The 24149-nt window shown below is 48.0% G+C and overlaps 1 protein-coding gene, 1 long non-coding RNA gene and 1 other non-coding gene across 22 annotated transcripts in view; 1 reads left to right on the top strand and 2 right to left on the bottom strand.

Annotated features, from left to right (window-relative positions):
* The window catches only part of Pkig (cAMP-dependent protein kinase inhibitor gamma), an 87061-nt gene extending 63389 nt beyond the window's left edge, over nt 1-23672 (top strand). For 18 of the 20 annotated variants that reach the window (XR_007350408.1, XR_007350403.1, XR_007350401.1 and 15 more), the window contains 2 exons: nt 18469-18642; nt 22927-23672. Coding sequence is in view for 8 of the 20 variants with exons in the window: in XM_015480159.2 (XP_015335645.1) it covers nt 18492-18642; nt 22927-23006 (231 nt within the window). In the remaining 12 variants the exon portion in view is untranslated. Of the gene's footprint in view, nt 1-11928; nt 12050-13477; nt 13503-18468; nt 18643-22926 lie in introns of those variants that run through there. The other 2 variants (XM_048810907.1, XM_048810901.1) reach the window with 2 other exon arrangements.
* Trnaa-cgc lies at nt 11568-11639 on the bottom strand. Its single transcript has one exon. It is a non-coding gene; the product is annotated as a tRNA-Ala (tRNA).
* On the bottom strand, nt 16017-19954 carry LOC125618981. The gene is made up of 2 exons (XR_007350412.1): nt 19896-19954; nt 16017-16501 (listed from the first exon to the last, which is right to left on the bottom strand). It is a non-coding gene; the product is annotated as an uncharacterized LOC125618981 (long non-coding RNA).
* Nucleotides 23673-24149: the final 477 nt, after the last annotated feature.

Raw genomic sequence — 24149 nt, 5'->3', positions numbered from 1 at the left:
CCCCCCCCCCACCCCCCGAAAAAAAGTCAAAAGCTAAATATTGAGGAGGAAAGAGGAAAGGGCACACATATACATTGTTAGTGGAAATGTAAATGAATACAGCCATCATGGAAAACAGGATTGAGTTTCCTTGAAAAATTAAAATTTCAACCTGTGATTTACAAATTCTACTTCTAGGTATTTATCTAAAGGAAATAAAAATCACTGTCTTAAAGCCATATCACTGTGGATACAGCCCAGTGGTGGAGCACTTGCCCAGCATTTGTGAGACTCTGGGTTCAATCCCAGCACTACCACAAAGAAAAACAAAACAAAACACTGAAGAGACACCTGCACTCCCATTTCACTGCAGTGTCACTCACAATAATCAGAATGTGGAAACTACAATCTAAGTGTCCATCAACAGATGAATGGTCATAGAAAATGTTGTTTTAAAAAAGAAGGAAACCTTGCCATTTGTACCAACATGGATGGACATGGAGGGCATTATCCTAATGAAATAAGCTAGAAAGAGAAATACTGCATGATTTCATTTCTATGTAGAATCCAAAGAAGACACTCATAGAAACAGAGGTAGAAGGGTAGTTCCAGGGGCTGGGTAAGGGTGAGATGGATGATAGTGATCAAAATGTCAAACTTGGGGCCAGGGTTGTGGTTCAGTGGTAGAGTGCTTGCCTAGCATGCCTGAGGCACTGGGTTTGATCGTGGCATCACATAAAAATAAACATATAAAATAAAGGTATTGTGTCCATCTACAACTAAAAATTTATTTTTAAAAAATGTTTAAACTTGCAGTTATAAGATGAGTGAATTCTGGATACCTAATATACAGTGTGGTAACCATAGTTAATAATAATATATTGTGGGGCTGGGGTTGTGGCTCAGTGGTAGAGTGCTCGCCTACCATACACGAGGCACTGGGTTCCATCCTCAGCACCACATAAATGTAAAATAAAGATGTTGTGTCCATCTAAAACTTAAGAATAAATATTTAAAAAATAATAATATATTGTGTACTTGATATTTGCTGAAAGTATAGATCTTAAGTATTCTCACATTAAAAAAAGGTAGATGTGAGATGATAGATATGGTAATTTAACTTGATTGTGGTAATCATTTCACAGTGTATACACATATCAAAACATCGTGCTTTGAATATATAGAATTTTTACTTGTAAATTATAACTTAATAAAGCTGAAAAAAATTTAAAAATCTGCCTGATTCACTGGAAGCCATTAATCAAACCCTGAACTGTTGTGTCAGCCCAAAGGATACGGTTATTCTTTTAGCATGTAAATAAGTGCTAAGTGCTCTTATGCCAAACCCAGGGCTGGACTTTTACATGCAGTGTCTAAATAAGTAAAGTAGAAAAGGAAGGCTCTTGGAAATGACATCATTTGGCCAAACAAAGCTGGAAAGAGGCACAACCAAGTTTTCATTTTAGTCTTTTTTTTTTTTAGCTTCACAACTTTTATTTTTTCAACAACACCCAAGGTACTTCTCAAGGTACTACCACCTTTTATTGTGCATCTTTTCTGAGCCAGGTGTTGGTGTTGTTGTTGTTGTTATTATTATTATTTTAACTGTAGATGAACACAGTATTTTATTTACTTTTGTGTGGTGTTGAGGATTGAACCCAGTGCCTCACACATGGGAGGCAAGCACTCTGCCACTGAGCTACAACCCCAGCCCAGCGTTATGTATTTATTATTTCAAATTCTGTTACAACCTTGCATAGAATTATTCTTCCCATTCCACAGATGGAATCTTGCTTTAACTAAGTAATGAAGCCTGGATTTCCACTCTCTCATGAGACAAGAATGGGCTTTCAATTCTTCCTCTCTACTTCCTCTATTCCTTACTTCTCCAGGTTCTTAGTAGGAAATGTCTCAAAAAAAAAAAAAAAAGGCAGTATTTTCTTCAATCTCACAAAAGCCCCTTGAGTTGGGGATTACTGGTAACTGTTTTACAAATGAAGAAACCAAGCCCCAGACAGTTTCAATGGTTTGCTCAGCATCACCTAGTCAGTAACCGTTGGAGCCCCCCGTGCAGGCACCCTCTGATTCACAGTTCGCTGTGCTCCCACACCCTCTCAGCACCACCTCCTTGCAGTTGGGGTAGAATCTCCAGCCTTATTTCTCTCTCTAGTAGTCCCAGGATGTGGAAGGCATTTTCAGCTCTTGAATTTCCCTCTTCTGGTCTACCCTGCCTCCGGCCCCTCTGCTAAAATTCCTCTCCTCTGTTGGCAGAGCAAGGTCTCACTGGCAGGAAGCTGCCTTGAGGTTGGAACTCTCCTGCTGCTTATCAGTAAAGCCTTTGGGCCTTGCCCTATGGTAGCTTCCCAAGCCACCAGGCTCACATGCTGTTCTGACTCAGGGCCCCTGGGAATCCCCTGGATGCAGATGTTCACGGTGACTAGGATGCAGCCATCAGCTCTAGGACTGTTTTTCTGGCCAAGGCCAGTGTAGGAGGGCAAACCTGTTCCAGCTTTTGTGGGAGAGTGCGCCGGTCATGTGTGGCCTAGAACTGGGGTTTTAAGCAGAGGTTTATGGGTAAGCATTAAGGATTCAAGGGCTCCCTGTAATTTTGCCACAGCTTTGTATATACATATATATATTTTCTAGGCGAAGTGTCCCTAACTTTTCTCAGATTCTCCAATATGCCTGTAACCTCTGACTTTTCAGAATCAGAGAGAACCCAAGTGTCGTAGGCTACTATGTCCTCTTGCACACTAGCCTCCCAGATACTGGGCTCTTGGGAGACCACACAAGACCTATGGATCTTTCTGTTTAGTGGTGAACTGAGATAAATTACCTAATATTATTGAAGCTTACAGTAGTCCCATGGGATGTCCCATGGGATGTCCCAGAGTCCAGCCATGAAATTGTACCATGCAGCCCGTTTCATCTACCTGAACATATGAGCTTTCTGGTTTTCTCCAGAGGGGCTGCCTCCTTCGCCAGCCCCTAAACCCCACTGGCCCCAGTCCTAGGCAGCGAGAGTGGTGCTGAGAGCTGCAAGCCAGCATGGCTTGCTCTGCCAGGCCCCACTCAGCGCCCTGTGCATGCTGTCTCTTTTAATCCTCATGTGCCCCTGTATGCCCGAGGCTGTTATTTTACACATGGGGAAACTGAGGCATGGAGAGCTTGAGTGACTCTCCAGAGATCACACAGCCACTGAGTCATTCAGTGGTGTCTGGCTGAAGCACAGGAGCTTAACTTCCAAGCTTTGGGATGAAAGTCAAGGGCAATTTTAAGAAAAACTAAAGCAGAAAAAGTATGGAGTTGGCTGGTATAGGGCATACAGCCCTGTATTGTGACACCAAGAACATTGCCTGGTGTCACAGTTGGCACAAAAATTCATGTGGTGAAATCACTGAGTGGGTAATACATTAACACACCCAGTGCAGGACATGAGAAGAACGTTTCTCCATTGCCCCTCAGGGAAGCATTTCTTACAGCTTTATTGAGGTGGAACTCATGTTGCAGTTCAGTGGCTTCACTGTGTTCAGACGGTGCTGCGGTCATTGTCACAGTTTACTTCAGCATGTTCTCCTCACCCACAAAGAAACCCGCCTCCTTCGCCAGCCCCTAAACCCCACCAGCCCCAGTCCTAGGCAGCCACCAGTCCACTGTCTGTCTCTAGATGAGGCTTTGATACCCACAGGAGTGATGGGTGGGAATCTTGGTGCTCAAGTGCCTCGTTCCCCAGGGCATAATTAGACAAATGGAATTTGACTCTAATGTATTTTATAAATGGATTTATTAGCCAAGAAACTATAAGCGTGTCTCTGATATGCCTTAATTTGGGGTTGACACAGGCAGGAGGCAAGTTTTTTTCAGAGTAATTTCTACTTGTTAACGTCTCCCGTCAAGCTGGCTCTGCTCAGTGAGCAGCTGTAAGGTGATGCCAGTTTTGTCGGGCCACCTTTTTGCACTGGCATCAGAACCAGTGGTGGTTCAGCACAGGCTCTTCTTTCTGTCATCTGAATCCCTGGCTCGGGTTCTTGCCCTGTGTTGATGTGAAGGGCACCCGCCCAACACTCTTTGAAATTCAGGCAACAGCACAGGGAGGATCCTGTGAGGCACCTGGGGGACATGAAACTGCACCCTCTCTTGAGCCCTTTCACGTTGGCAGACCCACTGTATGTTCACCTGGCTCATTGATTTTTTTTGTTCTTTTAGAAAACACTTCATGGGCACTACACACCGAGCAGCGTGCGAGGTGCTCGAGAGGCGCTCTGAAAGCTCATCTTCCAAGTAGTTAAGGTCAGAATAGCGAAGATGAGAAAAGCCACAGCGGGAGAGATTTGGTAACAAGACAATCCTCTGACAAAGATGCGACAGAGGCAGTGTCATCCACTTCAGGGCAAAGCTATTGCCAGAACACAACACCCTAAAGAATGGATAGTGAATTAGGATTGAGGAAATGCAAGTTCAAATCTTGATTCAAGCATTAACCAATTAGAGGATTGTGGGTGGTCCACACCATCTTCTGAGCCCTGGACTCTCCACTTTGAGGATTAAATAATGCAGTGCCTCTAAAAAGTACCTTCAAGGTCATGGCTGAAAACAGTACCTACTTAGTAAAGTGGAAAGAATGACTGACAGAATGAAGGAAAGGTTTGTAATTTTCAGTGGTAGAGAATAACTCTAGCAGGCCAGCCTACTAGACCTTCACTTTTTTTCCCAGTCAGGACCTTCCTGCCACTTCAGCCACTTTGAGCTCACCTTTTTCAAGGGCTTCCACTTCCTCTGATTGTACCGAGAGAGTATTGCCTTGGGGGCCTTGGGCCTAGTAGCCAGCCACTCCTTCACTTTGAATCCAGGTTCCAGTTCATTCTACCTAGGTATAAAGTGGGTCTAATTCTACAAGGCCACTGTGAAACTTAAATAAGGTGATACATGAAAAGCATTTGTCACTATATATATCAATTTATCACCATGTATATATCAATCGTATAAATGAAGCCATTTGTACTTAATTTGTTTTTCTAAAATTTTAAATAATTTATAGTAATTATTTTATTACTGTCATTGCTATTTGTATGGTCAGGAGCCAGAACTCAGTTGTTTTTTTTTTCTTTTCGGGGCGTGTGTGTGTTTTGTTTTCTTGTAGTGCTGAGGATCAAACCCAGGGCCTCATTCATGTTAGGCAAATAAATGCTCTACCACTGAGCTACACCCCTGGCCCTCAGATGGTTATTTTATTCATTGAGAGAGTGCCATAGTTGTTAAATTCTTATTTTCTTGGCCAGTTTGTTATTCATTAATTCATTCATAGACTTATTTCTGTTGAACTAGGAGAACCGTTGCCTGGCAGTTCCATGAAGACTCAGTATCAGGAGGGTGGTGGCTGAACCAAGGACTCAGGAATCTTATGTAAACTGTGTTAATGTGGGCCAAAGGTGCAGTGACGTCTCTGGTCTGCTTGAGTAGTAACAGTTCTTGACTTGCAAACATTGCTATTCCAAAATCCAAGGGAGGTGATTATTTAATTATTTACTGATATGGTGTTTTTAGGATTCTGAACCTTACTTCTGCCTGGAAGTAGAAAGAAAAGGAGAATTTGGGTTCTTCTTCAACTTAACAGAAAGATCCCAACCCTTTCTGGCATTGCCCTTGAGCACACAATGTTTGTGCCTATGAGACCCCCTGACTGACTCTGAGGTGTCACGCACTTTACACTAGAGAGCAGCCTCTGAGAATTGGCAATGGAAGGGAAGCATTGAAGGATTCCGTTGGAAATGTCAGTGAGGGTAAATCAAAATGAGAGCAAAATCCGGAGTGTGCCCTTGTTCTCCAGGTCCCCGAAAGATCCCCAGTCATGGTCAGTCCTCTCACTCTCTCTCCTGCTCACTGCTCCCCAGTCCTGTGGCCTCCTTGTTCATCTTATGAATGCCAGGCATGCCCTGCATGGCTCCCCACTCACTTCCTTCAGGTCCCTGCACCAGTGTCACCATGATCTATTAGAGAGACTCTCTGTCCTCAGTGGAAAATCTCACTCTCCTGCCTTATCCTCTGTTTTAGTCATCTTTTCATCACTCACCAAAAGACTTGACAAGAACAGTGTAGAAGTGGAAAAGTTTTTTGGCTCACTCTTTCAGAAGTCTCGGTCCATAGATGGCTGATAACTCCGGGCCTGAGGTGATGCAGAACATCGTGGCAGAAGGACATGGTGAAGGAAAGCAGCTCAGGACATGGCAATCAGGAAGCAGTGAGAGAGCTCCACTCACCAGTGACAAAATAAAACCCTAAAGACATGCCTCCAGTGATCTAGCTCCTCTGGCCACACCCTACCTGCCTATAGTTACCACCTAATTAATCCATGTTAGTGGATCAGTCCATTGATTAAGTTACAACTTTCATAATCTAATAATTTCACCTCTGAAAATTCTTGCTTTGTCTCATACATGAGCTTTTTGGGGAAACCACATATCCAAATCATAATATTCCACCCCTGCTCCCCAAAAGCTCATGCCTATCTCACAATTCAAAATACAAATTTCATTCATTTCCAGGAGTCCCCACAATCTTTAACACTTCCAGTATTACCCAGAAATCCAAGTGCAGAGTCTCCAGGGACTCAAGGCAAACTCTAAGCAAGAGTCCCTGTAAAAATCAAAAGCAAGTTACATATATCCGCACAGAGTAAACATTTCCATTCCACCAGTGTGGCCCCACCCAATGTCCTTGCTGTTTGTAGCCCATGTGACCTCTCTCTTTGCTTGTTTCCTGCTCAATTTCTTGCAGTTTTCCTCAATTAACATCTGATGGTACTGGCATCTCTTAATCTCAGGGGTCTCCATTGCAGCTTCAGCTTCCTTTCACATGTATTACCCTCTCAGGTGCTGCCCACAGGGACTCCTACACTGCTCTACTTTGCCTGGCCTTCCAGGCCTTCCTTTGAAATCTCAGCGGAAGCCTCCATGATCACCTAAATCCAGCATTCTGCATTCCTGCAGGACCAGCATCATGTGGTTGGCACCAAGGTCTGCCACCATCTCAAGCAGTAGCCAAGCCTCCTGGAACCATGGCTGCAGCAGCCCCTGAATGCCTGGGCGACTGGGCGTGGTGAGACAACTTCCCAGGCCCCCTTGTGCAGGCAGGGTGCCCCGCTGTCTCTTCTCAAGTTACTTTTACATTCTTGAGCCTAAGATGGGTATGGTCTTGCCGATTCCTGAGATGCCCTTTTGCTTTCCTTTTTTCTTTAGTGACTGAGATCTCTTTAACAACCACAGCTTTTTAGCCACAGTTTATACTGTTTTTGGAACCCAGGGATACTTTACCACTGAGCTAAATACCTAGCCCTTTTTATTTTTTATTTTTATCTTGAGATAAGGTCTCACTAATTTGCTTAGGGCCTCGCCAAGTTGCTGAGGCTTTTCTTGAACTTGCATTTCTCCTGCCTCAGCCCCCCAAGTTGGTGGGATTATAAATGTGTGCCACCGCTCCTGGCTTTACATGCACTTTTTTTGCCAAACTGCAAGTTTTCAGATCTTTCTGCCCTGCTTTCTACTCTTGATTTTCACAGTAAACTTAGCTAAAAGCTCTGCCACTGTGTGAATTCTGTGCTGCCTTGAAATTTTTTTCTGCCAGAACAATTTCTCTATCACCTTTAAATTCAACCTCACATGAAGTCTCAGGACACAGATAAAATGTGGACATTTTTTTTTTTTTTGCTAGAATGTAATATGAAAAGCCGCCAGTCCAATTTCCAGTAGAGTCCTCCTTCTCTTCTGAAACCTCATGAGCTCAGTCTTTACTGTCCACAGTTCTCTCAGCCTTCTGGTCTTCTGAGCTTCCACCAGAATCTCCCCTTAAACTCCACTTACAGCATTCTACAGTTTTTCCAGCTTACATCTCTAAACTTTTCAAAATTCCTCCCCCAAATTACAAAAAGCTCCAAAAGCTTCTGAACCACATGGTCAATTTAGTAATAGCAACAATCTCACTTCTCAGTACCAGTTTCCGTTTTAGTCAGCTTTTTGTCGCTGTGATCAAAAGACCTGACAAGAATAGCATAGAGGAGGAAACATTTAGTTTGGTTTACAGTTTCAGAGGTCTCAGTCCATAGACAGCCAACTCCATAGCTCTGGGCACGAGGTGCTGCAGAACATCATGGCATAAGGGCATGGTGGAGAAAAGCAGCTCAGGACATAGCAATAAGGAAGCAGAGAGAGAACTTTGCTCAACAGATAACAAAAAATAAACCCCAATGGCATGCCCCCAGTGACCCTACTTCTCCAGCTTGCCATTACCACCAATTAATCCATATCAGTGTATTAATACATTGATTAGGTTAAAGCTCTCACAACCAATCATTTCACCTCTAAACTTTCTTGCATTGTCTCATATATGAACTTTTGGGGGGCACCTCATACCTAAACCATAACACCCCCCATAATACTCTTGCTGCCTAATATTTTGTTTGTTGGTTGGTATGAGTCACTCTGCCAGCATATGAACTTCATGAAGGTGGAGTATGTTTTGTTCACTGCCAAACAATTAATATAAAGGAAGAGAATTTTAATTCCTTAAAATTATGTGAATGCCTGCACCCTGGAGCCCCCATGTATGTTGTGTAGATGGATTCAATACCTTTATTTTATTTATTTCTTTAATGTGGTGCTGAGGATCGAACCCAGTGCCTCACATGTGCTAGGTAAGCACTCTACCACTGAGCTACAACCCCAGCCCTGATTTTTGAAGTTTTTAAAGATTTATATACAGTATACTGAAGTGGTCTTTCTCATCAGCTCTGTGGGCTGTTACTCTCCCTTTAGTAATAGGCTGACAAGAGCAGTGATCCTGAGCTAGTGTTACACACACACACACCCATCCCCACCTGTCATTGGGAGAATAACTGGAAGGAGTTACGTGTCCCATCACCACCACCTGTGAAGAGTTAAGGATTTTTGAGCTGATCTCCCTTGCTAGGCCGTGAACTTCTCTCAAGGACCTGGCTTTGTATCCATGGTGTCCTAAGCCTGGTACTGATTGAGTGATCAGTAAAATTTTGTTGAATGAATTAATATTATAGAAATAGTATCTGCTTTTCATTATCCACGGTATATTTAGGGGATGCTGTTTTATAGAATTCTAGAAAAATTAGAGAGGAAGCCCTGAGACAGAAGTAAATAGAGGTTGCTCTAGTTATCCACTGCTGCATAACACATTACCCCCATGGTATAAAACAATAGCAGTAATTCATTCTCTCTCTCGGTCTCTGTGGATGAGGGGTTTGGCACAGATTGACTGGGTAATTCTGGCTTCAATCTCTCATGCAGTTGCAGTTAGATAGCAGCCAGGGTTGGAGCAGTGAGGGGCTTGCGCAGCCAGGCTGGCCAGTCTCTCTCCATACCAGCTCAGGCCTTCTCCACGTGGTCACCTCGGGCTAGTTTGGGCTTCCTCACAGCATGGCAGCCTCAGATTTCCAACATGCAACTGAACCTTCAAAGGCAGGTGTCCCACCGAAGAACCAGGTGGAAACTTCATTTTAGAAGACACAGCATCTCTCACATTGCATTTTATTTGTTAGAAATTACTCAGAGTCTGCAGGTACAGTTCAGGGGTAGAGTATTTTCCTAGCATGTTCAAAGCCCTGGGTCCAGCCCTAGTACCCAAGGGAAAAAAAGAAGAAAAAGCTAGTTACCAAGTCCGGCTCGTTCAAAGAGATTCAAGTTAGTCTCCACTCTTTATTTATTTATTTATTTTTTAGTTATAGATGGACACAGTGTCTTTATTTTTACTTTATGTGGCTCGAACCCAGTGCCTCACTCATGCTAGGCAAGTGCTCTACCTCTGAGCCACAGCCCAGCCCTCCATTCTTTTTTTGTTGTTGTTGTTAATTTTTGTAGTTGTAGATGGACAACTTCTTTTATTTATTTTTATGTGGTGCTGAGAATTGAACCCAGTGTCTTTCACGTGCTAGGCAAGCACTCTGCCACTGAACTACAGCCCCAGCCCAGTCTCCATTCTTTTGACAGAGAAGAATTTATAGACATGTTTCAAAGCTATCACAGAAGTGGCAGTTTAACCCTTCATTCACACTTGAACCCCTGAGATTGGAGGGGAAGACCTGTGCCCTGTGGCACTCAGCCTGGCACCCGCTGAGTGGAGCTCAGCGTGCTCCTAGGCTTTTGGCAGGCCTATTTGGAAGTGATCTCACATTCCCTTCCTGCCCCTCCCTTCACAGTAGATGAAGGCTGCCACTCTCTGGGAACTCTGCTTTGTAGGTGAGTCCCTTAGATAATGTGTAAAATGGCAGCAGGCCTGAGGAGACCCAAGCAGTAGTGCAGTGGAACTGTTCTTCGTTCCCGAGACTCCACAGAAGCACAGGCTGTCATGGATGAAAGTTTGCACCATGGTTCCAGTCCCCAGCCCTATATAAAACAATAATCTGTCCTGCCACAGGATATAGCTGAGGTGAGAGTTTTCAAATGTGTACCTCAAAATAATTGTTTTTACTATTGCTGTGAAGTTTGATTCCAAAAATTTGTTGGCAGAATTCATAGGCTCAGCCCAGCATCACAAGGTTTTACTCCAGCTGCAAATCCAAAGCAGAATTTTGCATCAGTGGACAAAATGCATCTGTGTTTTTGTTGTTTTTATTATTGTCTTTGTTTTGATTTTTCTTTTTGCCAACTTAGTAGAATGTTTTCTGGGGACTTCCTTGCTTTCTTGCCCTTTCTTCATCTATGTCTTATGAGGCTGTGACTGAGGGGAAAGAAAGGCAGAAGAGGAATGTGCATGTTTAACAATCCCTTACTGGATGCCACACACATGCTAACTCAGTCCCATGCTTTGTCACATAAGAGGACAGGCTCAATCCTGCTTCACACTCTGGGTGTACAACCTCAAGCAAGCTTCTAAGCTCTCTGAGCCTCGGCTGCCTCTTCTGTAAAACAGCAATTATACTTTTTGTTTTGTTGTGTTAGTGTAAAATTACAAGAGATAATGGCTGTAAGATGCTTGGCACAGCCTGGCATGGAGTAGCCCTCCCTAAAGGTGGGCTCTGATTAATCCCCACAGCCACATTTAAGGCAGCTGTCGGCCCCCACCCCCACCCCTTCACAGAATTGTCATCAGTGCCGGGGGTTTCCCAGCAGCCGTGGGCTATGGGATAGAGGTTGGGACTCTAAAGCCCTTCCTGTGTCCACCTTATTTGCCTCCAGGTGTCTGAGCCTGGGCCTCCTTGGCCTGCAATAGTGGTAGGCAGAGGAACTCTGGAGACCTCAGGCCCTGCCAGTCCTAGAGCAGGAACATTTGAAAAATCCAGAGCCAGATTTCCACCTATGTACTCTGTGTCCACCAGACTCTGTAGAGAGCAGGGTGTAGAGAATGCTGGAGGCACGGGGGTTACTCTAGTGAAGGCCCTGAGGTCAGGAATTGAATTAGATATAGCCGGGTATGGTGCTGCACATTATAATCAGAGCAACTCAGGAGTCTGTTTGAGGCCAGCTCAGCAAATAAGTGAGGCCCCAAGCAACTTAGCGAGACCTTTTTCCTTTTTTAAATATTTTTTATTGTAGATGGATATGACATCTTTATCTTTGTTTATTTTTATGTGGTGCTGAGGTTCGAACCCAGGCCTCCTGCGTGCGAGGCAAGCGCTCTACCACTGAGCCACAACCCCAGCCCCAAGACCATTTTTCAAAATGAAGAATGAAAAAGGCTGGGAATGTGGCTCAGTGGTTAAGTGTTCCTGGTTTCAGTCTATTTATTACCTACCTACCTAAATAAATAATAATGTTTGAGGAATTAAAGAGAGACCCATATGGCCAGATCAAAATGGGCCTAGAGAGGAAATGAGAGGAAAGAGTGCAAAGGGAGGTAGGGCCAAATCACTGTGGGACTTCCGGGGCTGGCTTAAGAGGTTTGGAGTTTGCTCAGTATGGAATAGAAAAGCATCAGAGGTTGAATGAAGCACGGGTATCACGTGGTCCAGTTTCTATTTGAGAACATCGTTCTGGCACTGTGTAGGAATCCATCGGGGGCTGAGGGGGAGAGAAGCAGGACTGCAGTGAGGGGCTCTACAGGGGTCCAGGTGAGAAGTCCTGGGAGCCAGGTGGTGCCCGTGGAGGGGAAAGCTGGGCAGATCTAAGCTCTGTTTTCCAAGTAGGAATGACAGGACCTGGTGACAAACTGAATTGTATGTGGGTGGTGAAGGAGGAGGAGGATCAAGAACAGATCCAGGTTTCCAGCTCCAGCAGCCTGGGCGGCTGGCGGTGCCTTCACTGAGCTGGGGAGGCTGGAGGGGCGAAGGCTGGGGCTTGACAGGTGAAGCTTGCAGTGCTGATGACGTAGCCAAGTGCCACACAGAGGGGCTATTAGTCACAAATGCAGAGTCTTAAGAGAGTCTGGAGTTCTTGGGGGTCACAATGTACACTATTTAAGGGATAGGCTAAGAACTACTCCAGGGACCACATGGAGAATAAGACTGTGGTCCTGGGGGAGGGGCTCTGACAGAAAGGTCCCCAGAGGAGGAGGCCACTGTGTAGTGGCCAGAGAGGTTGGAGGGAAGCCAGAGGGTGTGGTGTCTGGTGGCCCTCTAGGTCTGAGAAGAAGTCAGTCAGAAGAGGACAGACAGTTGACTGGGGGACTGGCAACATGGAAGTCACTGAGAGCTTTGACTGACTCCAGCTCCCAGCCTCCCCTTCTCACCACACCACCTCCCAAAGCAGCTGTCACCACCACCTGCCCTGGCCTGCCTGTCTGCGGGGCTTTGTGCCTTCTAGGTGTGCAGGCCAGGGCCCAGCTGGCTACCTCACCCATGGCCACTCTTTGAATGGGCAGCAGGCCCTGCACTGGTGGAGCTGTGCTGATGTGTCCCTAGGGCACTAGAGAGAGCTTTGGTGCCAGCCGCCAGCGGGCTGAACGTGGCAACAGCCAGCAGCCCTGCCCTGCCCTGGCTCCTCAGAACGTGTGGTGCTTGGGCCCTGCCTCTTCTGCCCGTCTTAGTGCCTCTTTGGTTCTGGCCTCCCATCCCAGAGAGAAGCCGCTGCTCTTTTTGAATCTGGGGAAGGCTGGTTCAGTAGACCCTGGTGTTGCCCTCAGGTGTCCACAGCCCATTCTTCTCTCAGAGAAGCCTCACGGAGCGTTGGCCCATCCCAGGGAGGCCTCCTTCACAGCACCGAGTCGCCCTCCTGTGCTGTGTCCTCTGCAAAAGTCTGCTTGCTTTTTGCATGATTTTTGAAAATATTTAACTTAAAAAAAAAAAAAACAGGAAATGACCTTTGAAGTATATTTGGAAAACAATTTGGAAGTGTCATGGAATCTGCCTGAGCAGTGGGGGCTACTAGCTCCGACTTGGAACACACCATGTAGCTCTTGGCAGAGTCCGGGGTCTCTTCAGTTTACAAAGCTGGGGAGAATAGTAAGACCCAAGGGAACAGTGGCTTCCTGTGGGGAAACCTGACATGCCCGAGTGAGCACCTGCAGGACCCTAAGAGCCGGGGTACAGTGCATGGGTACCTTCCTTTCCATCCTGGACGTCCAAGGTCAGTCAGATGCCCCACCAGCATTCAGACCCCACAAAGGCCCCGCCCCCTAGGGATGAGGAAGAGGAGGCTTCTTTCCTTAGCAGCCCAGGAGGCTCAGGCTGAAGTGAGAGATGTCAGCCTCACTGACTCTGGGCTCTGCCTGGATTGGCTCCTGGCTCACTCTACCTTTTCTGTCATTTTAGCTCAAAGTCACCTCCTCAAGGAGGCCTTCCCTGACCATGCCACCTCTAACCAAACCATCCACACAGCAGAACACTCTCCTGTCCTTCTATCGCACATGTCATAATCTGCCACAATTGAGGAATTTACTTGTTCTTTACCTTCTTCTAGCAGCAGGCTATAAATGTCTTGTTTGGGCTCCGGTGTGTCCTACACCTGGCACAGGCATGAAGAGGATGTTAGTGGTCAGTGAATGAATGAGTTGGCAAGGCTGGGAGGGGGACTTAAAGCTCACATTTCAATTTTCCTTATTTAGATGTGGGGAAGGAAGCTGGGCAAGGGGAAGGGTCTCAGTGAGGCACTGAAGAAGGACCCATAGGTTCTGGTCTCAATGGCACCTTTAAGCACAGAGGAAAAGCATCAGAAGGTCAGTTTCCCCAGTCTCTCCCCCCTCAAGTGGACTAGACTAATGTTCTATTAATCACGCACGTGCTTCTTCCTCTCCCCCACCTGACCAGGCTCTGGAGCATCATTGTCTCCTTAATCTCGTGAGCCACAGGTTGTTGCTTTGTTCCCAGGTTGCTGAGGTGAGGGGAGCTGTCCAGAGTCTCCCGACTGGTAAGCAGGCGAGAACAGCCCAGACTACAGGAACCAGCTTCTGTTTGTCACCCTCATGTCACAAACAAACCCATACAAAATGTCATGGATAAGGGTACCCATGAAACAGAGCAGTGAAGGGAAAGCTGTGCTTTGCACCTGTCTGTTCATCATCCAGGTGTTGCCCTGTGATCCTGTGGAGAGGCAGTTAGGCCCTGAGGACCCCTCCTTGTGAGTGAGTTAGATGCCCCTATAAAAGGCTTGGGGGGGCTGCCTCTTTTGTCACTTCTACCTGCCTCCTACATGTGAGGCACACTGTTCCTCCCCTCCGGAGGACACAACAATCAAGGCAGCATCTTGGAAGCAGACAGCAACCCTCACCTCAAAACCCTGAAATTGAGGATGCTTGTACCTCAATCTTGGATTTCCCAGCCTTCAGAACTGAGAGAAAGAAATTCCTGTTCCTTATAAATTGTCCAGCCTCAGATATTTTGTTTTAGTGGCACAAAATGAACCAAGAGGAATTTTTCTTAAAAGTCCATCAGTAGGAAAGAGATTAAATCAGTCTACAGTAGAGAGACAACAAAATACCCTGTAGCCAATAGGAAGAACAATCTAGCTCTATAAGGACTTAGGATTTATTTCCAGTGTCTTGATACAATCACACTACAGTGGTTTCAAGGTGATTTGAGATTGTTTCTAAAACATATTTTTAATTGAAAAAAAAGAATGATGGAAAATAAAATATTGTTTTTAATAAAAGAAAAGGGAAGGAAAGAAGGAGGGAATTTGGAGATGTCATAGACTGGAAGGATCTAAGAAAGGGCTTGCGTGGGGAAGGTGTCTGGGGTAGGCTGGGAGGATTCTGAATACTTGTGTCTTTCCTCTTGTACCCTTTGAGCTTTATGCCACTTTCACACATAGTCAAAAATTATTTGGGGGCCAAGGAGGTAGTTCAATGACAGCATGTGTGAGCTCCCAGGTTCAGTCTCCAGAACCACAATAATTAATTAATTAATTAAAAATGATATGAGTGCTTTTATGTAAAAAATTTTTAATATAAAAGATTTAAAAATTACTCAATTTAAATATGTGATTGTACAATTGAGGCTTTTTTTCCCATTTGACAATATATGTGAAGATTTCCTCATATCTTTTAAAAATATTGCTGGGTATGGTGGCACACACCTGTAATCCCAGTAGCTTGAGAGGCTGAGGTAGGAGGATCGCAAGTTCAAGGCCTGCCTCAGCAACTTAGCAAGGCCCCAAGCAACTTATTGAGACCCTGTCTCAAAATAAAAAATAAAAAGGACTGGGGATGTGGCTCAGTGGTTGAGCGCCCCTGTGTTTAATCCATGGTACCTCCCCCCCCAAAAATTCACAAACATCATAATACCTGAATGATACTTCATTTGAATATAAATTAGCATATTTATATATTTCTCCATTTTATAGTTGGTTGTTCTGGAATTTTAAATATTATTGCAATGAACATCTTTGTACATTTATTTTCATGCACAACTGGGATTATTTTCTTATAATAAATTATTATAAACTGACTTAATGGCTCAAGGATATTAAGAAAGTTGAGGTTTCTTGTTTCCTATTGTTAAGCCATTTTTAAAGAAGTCCTTGGTAGTTTACACTCTCAATGACAGGATTTGAGAATAACCATTTGCTTTGTGTGACGCCCTGAGTTTCAACCCCAGCACCAAACAACAAAACAAAACCCCTAAAATGAGAGTGACCATTTGCTGGCACAATATCCCACTCTGAGGATTCTTTCTTTTATTTTCCCATTTGCTTTTAACTTTAAAGAGCAGAATATGAGCACATATGAGCACAAATGTGTAAGAGAAATGAGAATCTGATACACTGGTGCTTTGGAACAGAGGGCTCTCAGGGCCCTGCAGAGATGGGGAGGGGGCAGCTGAGTGAGCTCCAGATGGCTTGGTGGGTGTGTTCCAAGACTGGGCTTTGAGCTTGTCAGAGTGCCCTCTCTGTGCCAGGATGGGCAGCTTTCTGTCCTGGGAAGCTTGTAGGGTCAGGCGGGGCAAAGCCCCAGGGTGTCTGTGGCGGAGTGAGGCTAGCATTTTAGATGAGCTTGTAACTCCATCCCAAGGTATCCTCCTGGAGATACCAGACAAGAAGAGCAGCACTCTGCAGGCCTTTCCCAGGTCCTGAGGCGGAGACAGTCCATCATCCCTAGAGAGGTGGTGGCAGAGGGGCTGGATGGATGCCTGGATGGATAGACAGATGAAATGTGATCCTGGGAGCGGTTACAGAGCAGCTGCTCTCCCCCAGGTGCTGGGATGGAGCAGCCAGAGCACAGCTGCTGGGATTGGTCCTGTCTGTTTGCATGGTGAGAAGCTTCCTGTTTTCATGGAGCTGACTCTAACCAGAGAACAAGAGCTGAAGAAATCGAGGCTTCAGGGGACAGAGTGGTGTGACAGGGTCAGACCCTTCCCATGAGCAGCAGGTACAGGGGAGCAGAGCCTAGGCCTAGGACCCAGAGGGTCTGCTGAGGCCCTTCCCATTCAGGCTTGTAAACTTAGCTCAGACGCTGTGCCAGCCATTAAGTGAAATATACAAAGCATAAATTCCTGGTCACACTACCTTTGCTATTATTAGCATTGTCCTCATAATTTGGACTGGTGGTTATGCTATTGTTACCATTATTACAGCAGCCCATTCTCCTGATATGAAGACTTGAGCACTTTTCCCGTAGGGAGAGGGTTGAAGTGAAACTGTGACCTACAGAAGGAACTGCCTCTGGGAATTCCTTTAGCTGAGGAGGAGCCTGAACCCCCACCCCTCAGGCAGCAAAGAAAGATATGCAAGGTGCGCCATCTTCTGGATATAAGGGGAATCGCCTTACACAGAATTTTGGCCCTGCTTTTGTTTTACAGATGGGGAACTAGAGGCTCAGAGAGGGTCAGGTCTTTGTTCCAAAGAATAGGCTATAAAACACAATGTGTAGTATGATCCCCAGATAATTTTTTTTGGGTGTGTTTCAAGCCCAGGGCCATATGCTTCTTAATGTATATGACTCTTCTTTACAGCTGTGGCTGTCTTCTTCTCATTCCTAGGCTGTTCCTCAACCACGAGGGCTGTTAGTCCCCATCTCAATAGTAATGATTTCTTCTTTCATCTCTTTCCTCCCTTTATACCCCATCTTTCTTCTGAGCGCCAGCCCCTTTGGTCCCTGTATCTACTCCCCCTGTCCTCTGGGAGGGATCACAGGCCATACAAGGTTGGCATCACTAACTAGAACTCTTAACTTCACCCCCAGAACTCGCCTTCACTCCCCAGATACTCTGCTGACATTCCCTGTTGAGGAAGCCACACCGCTGTCCACCTACTTATTCAAGCGCAACCTAAGTTCCCCCATCAAACAATAACTATTATGGATTTGTCCTCCAAATTACATCTCAAGTCGGCCTCGCCACCGCCTTGCTCCACCATTGTCTTCTTGTACCGGAACTCCACGGAAGTCTCCCAACTTCCTTCCTTCCAGGCCCAGCTCCAGCGAGAACCCTGAGTCATCTTTGAAACGCACAGCTAATCATTCATAACCTGGCCTGATACCCCTCAGAGTCCAAGTTTCAGATGTGGTCTGACCCCTGCCCACCTCAGCACTGTCCCCAGTGGCCCTGCCCCACCATTCTCCAGCCTGCTGGCTCTTTTGCTTTTCAGCCCACCATACCCTCCTTCCTCAGAGTCTTCACAGATGCATCACAGAGAAGATGTTCCTTCTCTGTGATGCTCTTCCTCTCACTCTTCATCTAAATGTCTGTTCATGTCACTTTGCCAACTCCAGCCTTGGTCAGGTCCTGGCAGTCACTCAGCACCCTGCATTCTCCCTCACAGGGCTGCGCACTGTGGTCCTGATGTAGGTGCTGGGTAGTTGGATGCCGCCTCTGGTAGATCATAAGCCCTGTGAGGGCAGGGACCATGGCCAACTTGTTTGCTGCTACATCTACAGTACCTAGCCAGTGCCTGGCACATGATACTGATAAGTGTGTCAATGTTTCCTTAGAATAAAGGCTGTGTTCTTTGAGATGGTGGTGGTGGTTGGCTGTGTCGGGGGTTATAGGTGGCTGATTTTGTTCTTTGTATTTTCTGTGCTTTCTGCTCTGTCTGCAGTGAAAAAGGCAGTAGCTGTCATTCTGCCTCACCTCTGCCCTCCTGCCCCCTGTCCCCACAGGCCCGAGGAGCGATGCAACAGGCATGATGGAGGTCGAGTCCTCCTACTCGGACTTCATCTCCTGTGACCGGACAGGCCGTCGGAATGCCGTCCCTGACATCCAGGGTGACTCAGAGGCTGTGAGCATGCGGAAGCTGGCTGCAGACATGGGCGAGCTGGCACTTGAGGGGGCAGGTCAGATCCAGTGGTCCTGGCAGGGGAGAGGCTGGCACCCGCGTCCCAGATTACCCCTCTTCCTCAGAGAAGCAGCTGCACTCCAGTCAGGCCTGCTGATAGTGGCAGAGACCAGCCATTCTCTAGGTTGGCAGTGCCAGCATCTCAGGCCCCAGAGACTCCCTGGCCAGGCATCCAGGGCACTTCCCTTCCCTCTCCCCAGTCCACTCACCGGTCCTGTCATTCTCCTCCAGGATACATTCAGCTCCCTCCACTGGGCGCTGGCCACTACCCCACTTCTCGGCCTCCCTGTACCCACTCCCCCACCCTCAGCCCACCCCTACAGCCAGCAGGGTCCCTTCTACCCATCTTCAGCTTAGAACATCTCCCTCCCCTTTCCTGGAGCTGGGGCTGCTGTCCTCTTGTCCTTGGTCCCAAGCTCAAGAGGGCAGATGCTCTGAAAAGCGCCCCTAACAGCTAAAGCCTCCTCCCCAGCCATGTGACTCTCCTCACCCTCAGACAAGGTCTCATTTGTTGTAGCAGCTCCGAAATAGCAGGGGCCTGTTCTGCCTGGCACACAGCAGGTGCTTGGTGACCACGGGCCAAGAAAGGCCCAGAGGAAAGGTCACATGTACCATTCAAGTATTGTCTGGGACACTCCACTTCCTCTGTGTCTCCCTCCATCCTCCCAGAAAACCCTGCTGGGCTCAGGTCCAACCTGTCTGCTCTGGGCTCTTCTGGGAAGCCTTCCCTGGCCCCTGCCCTGGCCAGGGCCCTTTCCTCTGAGAAAGGCTTCCACAGCACCTCCAAGGCCAAGGTCGTGACTATCACATCACTTCCCACAGGGCATTGGAGCTTTGGGCTATCTGCACCCACCTCTGCAGGGCAATGCTTATAGGATGGTTAGAAGGAACTCTGCTGGCTACAGTAACAAGCTGGGGGAGGGGTGGGAGTGGGTGTGAGGAGGCCAGGAGGAAGCCATAGTCTTGCCTAGCTCTGTAGAGCCCCAGCCTAGAGTTCTTGGTCCTTGCTGCCCAGAAATAACCTACAGGGACAAAACAGAAGACTTCAGAACCTAACTCTCATGTTATAGGTGGACATACTGAGGCCCAGGGAACTATATTAACTTGCTGGGTGGCCTGCTCAGGGTCATCCTGATAGTCTTTCTACCTCGAGAAAGAACCCCTGACCCCTGCTGCAGGAACCCCACGCACCCACACCTCCTGTTTGAAGGTCTGCAGGCTCTCCCTGGTGATGTGGCCCAAGTGCCTTACCCAGGTGTGGACGCCACCTCAGCTGCCATCCTGCTCCCCTCTCCAGCCTCAGTTCTCACTTCCTCCCTATCCAGACAGAAAAAAGTTTTGTTTTCAAAACTGCCCTATCAGCTCCTCTGTCTGGTTCTTCCTTCCTCCCCTGCCTGGCTGTTTCTCACTTGTGAAGACACCTGCTCTGCTGAGAGGTCTTGCCTGACCACATCCCCCTCAGAGAGAGGCCCCCTTGTGTGGGCAACCTCCTTAGACCCCTTACCACAGCTGCCCCCCCACCCCTGCACTAAGCTGCTCCAGTGTGCTTGCGGTGCCTGGCAGTGGTCAGCACGTGGAAGATGCTTACTCAATGGCTGCTCCCTGCCAGCTGAACGGACAGCATGCTCAACTGTCATGCTGGGCACATTGCCAGGGGCTCCCTAAAGGCTTCTGTGTCCTCCCCCTCAGCTCTGGTAAATTTTGTCTGCCCCCTCCCCATTCCAGCCCTTGTGGCTACTCTGCCATGCACCCAGGTCCTTCTAACATGGTCTGTACTGTCTGACTCAGAATCCTTGAAGTGTCTGGGTCCTTAAGTATATGACATTTGTCTGCCAGAGTGACTGACCTTTGGGAAGGAGACATGAGGACAGAACATTGTAAGAATGTGAAGCACTCACAGTGGAGACCAGGCAGGAGTGACTGTCCAAGATCCCTCACAGGAGGCCTCAGTGAGCAGCGTCATCAGGCGGGTCTGGACTGAGCTAAGTCCCGGGACTCACTGAGTCAGAGCCTCCAAGCACTACTTCAGAGGTCCTGACCCAACAGGCCCATGCTGGGACCCAGAGCAGCCTCTCCTGCTTAAAGCTTCCAGGAGGCTAATTTGCAGCTAGGGCTGGGAAGAAGCTGCAGCTGCCCGGCCTCCCCAAGTCTGGGGCCTGCTCATGTATGTTAGCCCAGGCAGCAGCTGTGCACAAACCTTCCGTCTTTCTTGGTATTTCTTATGTAGAGAGCACAGATGTTTCCTTATTATGCCTAATAATGAGAGAAGCAGCAGGCCAGGCGTGGAGAAGCCAATGCCTGCCCTCCATGGTCAGCATTCCTGATCCCACTCTGCAGCTGCTCCTGAGGGAGGCCAGGGGTGCTAGTGCAACAGGAAGTGCTGGAGAGCCTTCTCTTGGCCAGGGACCCAAGGCTGGCACAGACGAAGCCACCAATGGTTGAGCCTATTTCAGTCCCACATGCCAGATGACTGTGGACGGCCCCAGCCCCTGTGGTCTGAGTGGAGTGTCGCCATCCTGCTTTATAGCTCAGGAGGCAGAGCTTAAAGAGATCAAGTGACTTGTCTGAGGTCCCACAGCAGAGGAATAGCAGAGCAGAGAACAGGGGGGACCTGTTCGCCAGGGCAGGAAGCTCAGAGCCAAGTAAGGTGTCACATGGTAGAAATGTCACCTAAAGTGCCGTCTAGTTGGTCAGGCTTCTGGAGGCCAGAGGAGCCTTGAAGGGCCAGGCCCTTGTTAGATCCCATCACAGGATGTAAGGGAACCTGGGGGCAGAGGTCAGAACTGGCTGGAGAGCCAGACTGCCACCTTCTGCCCACACAGTCACCACCTAACTAGCACTCCTGTCCTGAAGCTGCCTGAGGGCAGGGTGAGGTCATGCAGACCTTGGCCTTGGTGGACTGCAGAGCACTGTGCTCTTAGAGGGTGGATTTTACCAGCTCTGGCAGCATGCAGGTGCTCTCCACCCTGATCCAGGCAGGGCAGCTCACCTCTCTGAGCCACATTTTTTCACACGCATCATAACCATAATTGCACCTGCAGGTCGCCATGTGGATCGTGTGGGAAAGGGCCCGTGGCCTGCAGAGCCCAAAACTTAGCATAGAGTTGGAGGCGGGGGGATCTCCTTAGTCACATGTGGGGCTTAGCCTGAGAGCCCTAGATGGAAGTGTGTCCTATGGGACTATATTTGCGTGCAGGCCCTTAGTGAGCTTGGAGGGCACCTGGTGACTTTTCACAGTTCGTCACTGGGGCTGGAGGTAGAGCTAAGTAGTAGAGGACTCGCCTAACACGTGGAGGCCCTGGGTTCATTCGATATTGAAAAGAACAAACTGCACCACTGACTGAGCTTTGCATGCACACCAGCCCTGTGTGGGCCGCTGCTAGCGGGGACACAGAGACTGGGGGTACTGGGAGTGAATGGTACTTCACCTCCGCTGCTGGTGAAGGGGGTGCTGGCAGGGCCTTCCCCTCCCACTTTCCACAGTGGGACAAAAGCAGCTGGGAGTCAGGAGACCCAGCTCACACCCGCCTCATGGCACAAGTGGCTCCTTAGGCTGCTGCCGCCCTCATCCCCGCCCAGCCCAGGTTTCTAGCTGGATGGGGTGAGGGAATCGGGGAAGTCACCAGCAGTGTGATGCACACCAGGATGTGCCATCAGACCCCCAATCCATGATGCAGGCCATCCCTGGCACTCCTCAGCTGGCCTGGTTCAGTGCCTTCAGGACCAGCTCCCATTTGCTGAGCACCTGTACCGGCACCTGCTCCCTCTGGGAAACTGCGCAGGTGCATTGACCCTCAGTAGCCTTTTGTCTTGTGCTCTTGGCACTGGTGCACAATCCTGACCTCTAATTGACCTTTTCTTCTTCTTCTTTTGGGGGCAGGGGTGGTACTAGGGATTGAACGCAGGGGCTATTGACCACTGAGCCACATCTCCAGCCCTATTTTGTATTTTATTTAGGGACAGGGTCTTACTGAGTTGCTTAGTGCCTCACCACTGCTGAGGCTAGCTTTGAACTCTCAATCCTCTTGTCTCAGCCTCCCAAGTCACTGGGTGCGCCACCACGCACCTGGCTCGAATTGAATTTTAATTTCACTAGTGACACTGCATTTGTGTGGTGAGATGTAAGATATTACAGTGCAGGCTGAAGTCCCCTTTGGCCACCATCATCCTCATCCTACTCCACCGGGCTAGCCGCCATTATCAGCTTGCCAGCCGTTCCCTTCTGTGCTTTCCATGTGTGTAAAAGTGCCTGAGAAAATGCACTCTTCCTTCTCTCCTCCAGAAGGTCAGGCAGAGGCCAGCACCGCAGACAAGGAGGCCAGCAAGCCACCTGAAAGCAGCGATGGGACCGCTTCACCTTGAGTCCAGCCTCATCCATGGAGGCTGGAGAGAGCCTGCTGTCCCCTATGGAAATGAACCCTGGCATTGGCCCAACCTCTTCTCTGAGCCCATGTCCCAGGCCAGACAGGCTAGCCTGAGAGGCCCCTCAGAGGCCTCCATGGCCCCTATTCTGGACAAGCCCTCTGCCCACACCCCTGGGCTCCAACCTGTCCCCCTCCTTCTCACTGAGCCCAGGCACATCTGGAGACACTGTACCCATGGGGTGTTATTTATTCAGCTGGTACTGGGCATGGGCCACATCCTGCCTACCTGGGAGCAGCCGACATGGGCACACTTCTTTCAGGGGGGCCTGGACAGGGACCATATCCCACCCAGCACCCCTCCTTTCCAACCCTAGCCTTCTCAGTCAAGACCTTCTTATCCCTTTTTTAAAAAATACTTTTAAACTTTTTAAAAACTTCAAACCTTTTTTCAGGAGAGAGAAAGGGAGCCGACAATCATTGCACATTTTCTGGAAGCCATCTTAAGCTCAATTGACCATCTGTGCTGCTCTGGGCTTTCCCACACGGAGCTTCGCAGATCCGGTTTTAGAAAAATTTGGGCTCAAAACTAAATGAGCAATTCTGTGCCCTTTTTACCAAGATAAGTGACAATTAGGCCCCAGGAAATAAATAATGATTTGTGTGACTTGGTTCAGGTACTCTCTTTTTTAAACAGCAAAGCAGGAGCAAGCTTTGTTTTCCAGGGTTTGCAGTCAGCTGGGCTCCCTTGCCAACCAGGCTCCCAGTGAGCTACTGAGAAGATGTGGCTGCCAGCACACTCCTAGGTGGTGACCTCTGATGAGTCCTCCTCTGCCTCACCCTCTTTCACCCCATTCACGGCTTCAAGAACCTGAAAGCATGGTTCCCCTTGAATCCTAGAGTAGAGTGGGAGTGTGGGAGCCTTGTGTATTCTGGAGGAAGAACCTGGGCTCCTGCACTGGATGCCCCAGCTTCCCATTTGAGGCCTCCATGAGGCCCTTGGGCCCTGCTGCTTGTCCCAGGAATTCCTTTCATTCCTACTATCAGGTCACCCGCCCGAGACCACAGCAGCACACACCACAGCAGCACACACCACAGGCTGTGTGATATCAGACACCAGCTGCTTTATTGAGCACCAGATTTT

This window comes from Marmota marmota, unplaced genomic scaffold, assembly GCF_001458135.2.
Source record: "Marmota marmota marmota unplaced genomic scaffold, marMar, whole genome shotgun sequence".
Lineage (NCBI taxonomy): Eukaryota > Metazoa > Chordata > Mammalia > Rodentia > Sciuridae > Marmota > Marmota marmota.
This window is presented reverse-complemented; position numbering and strand designations above follow the sequence as displayed.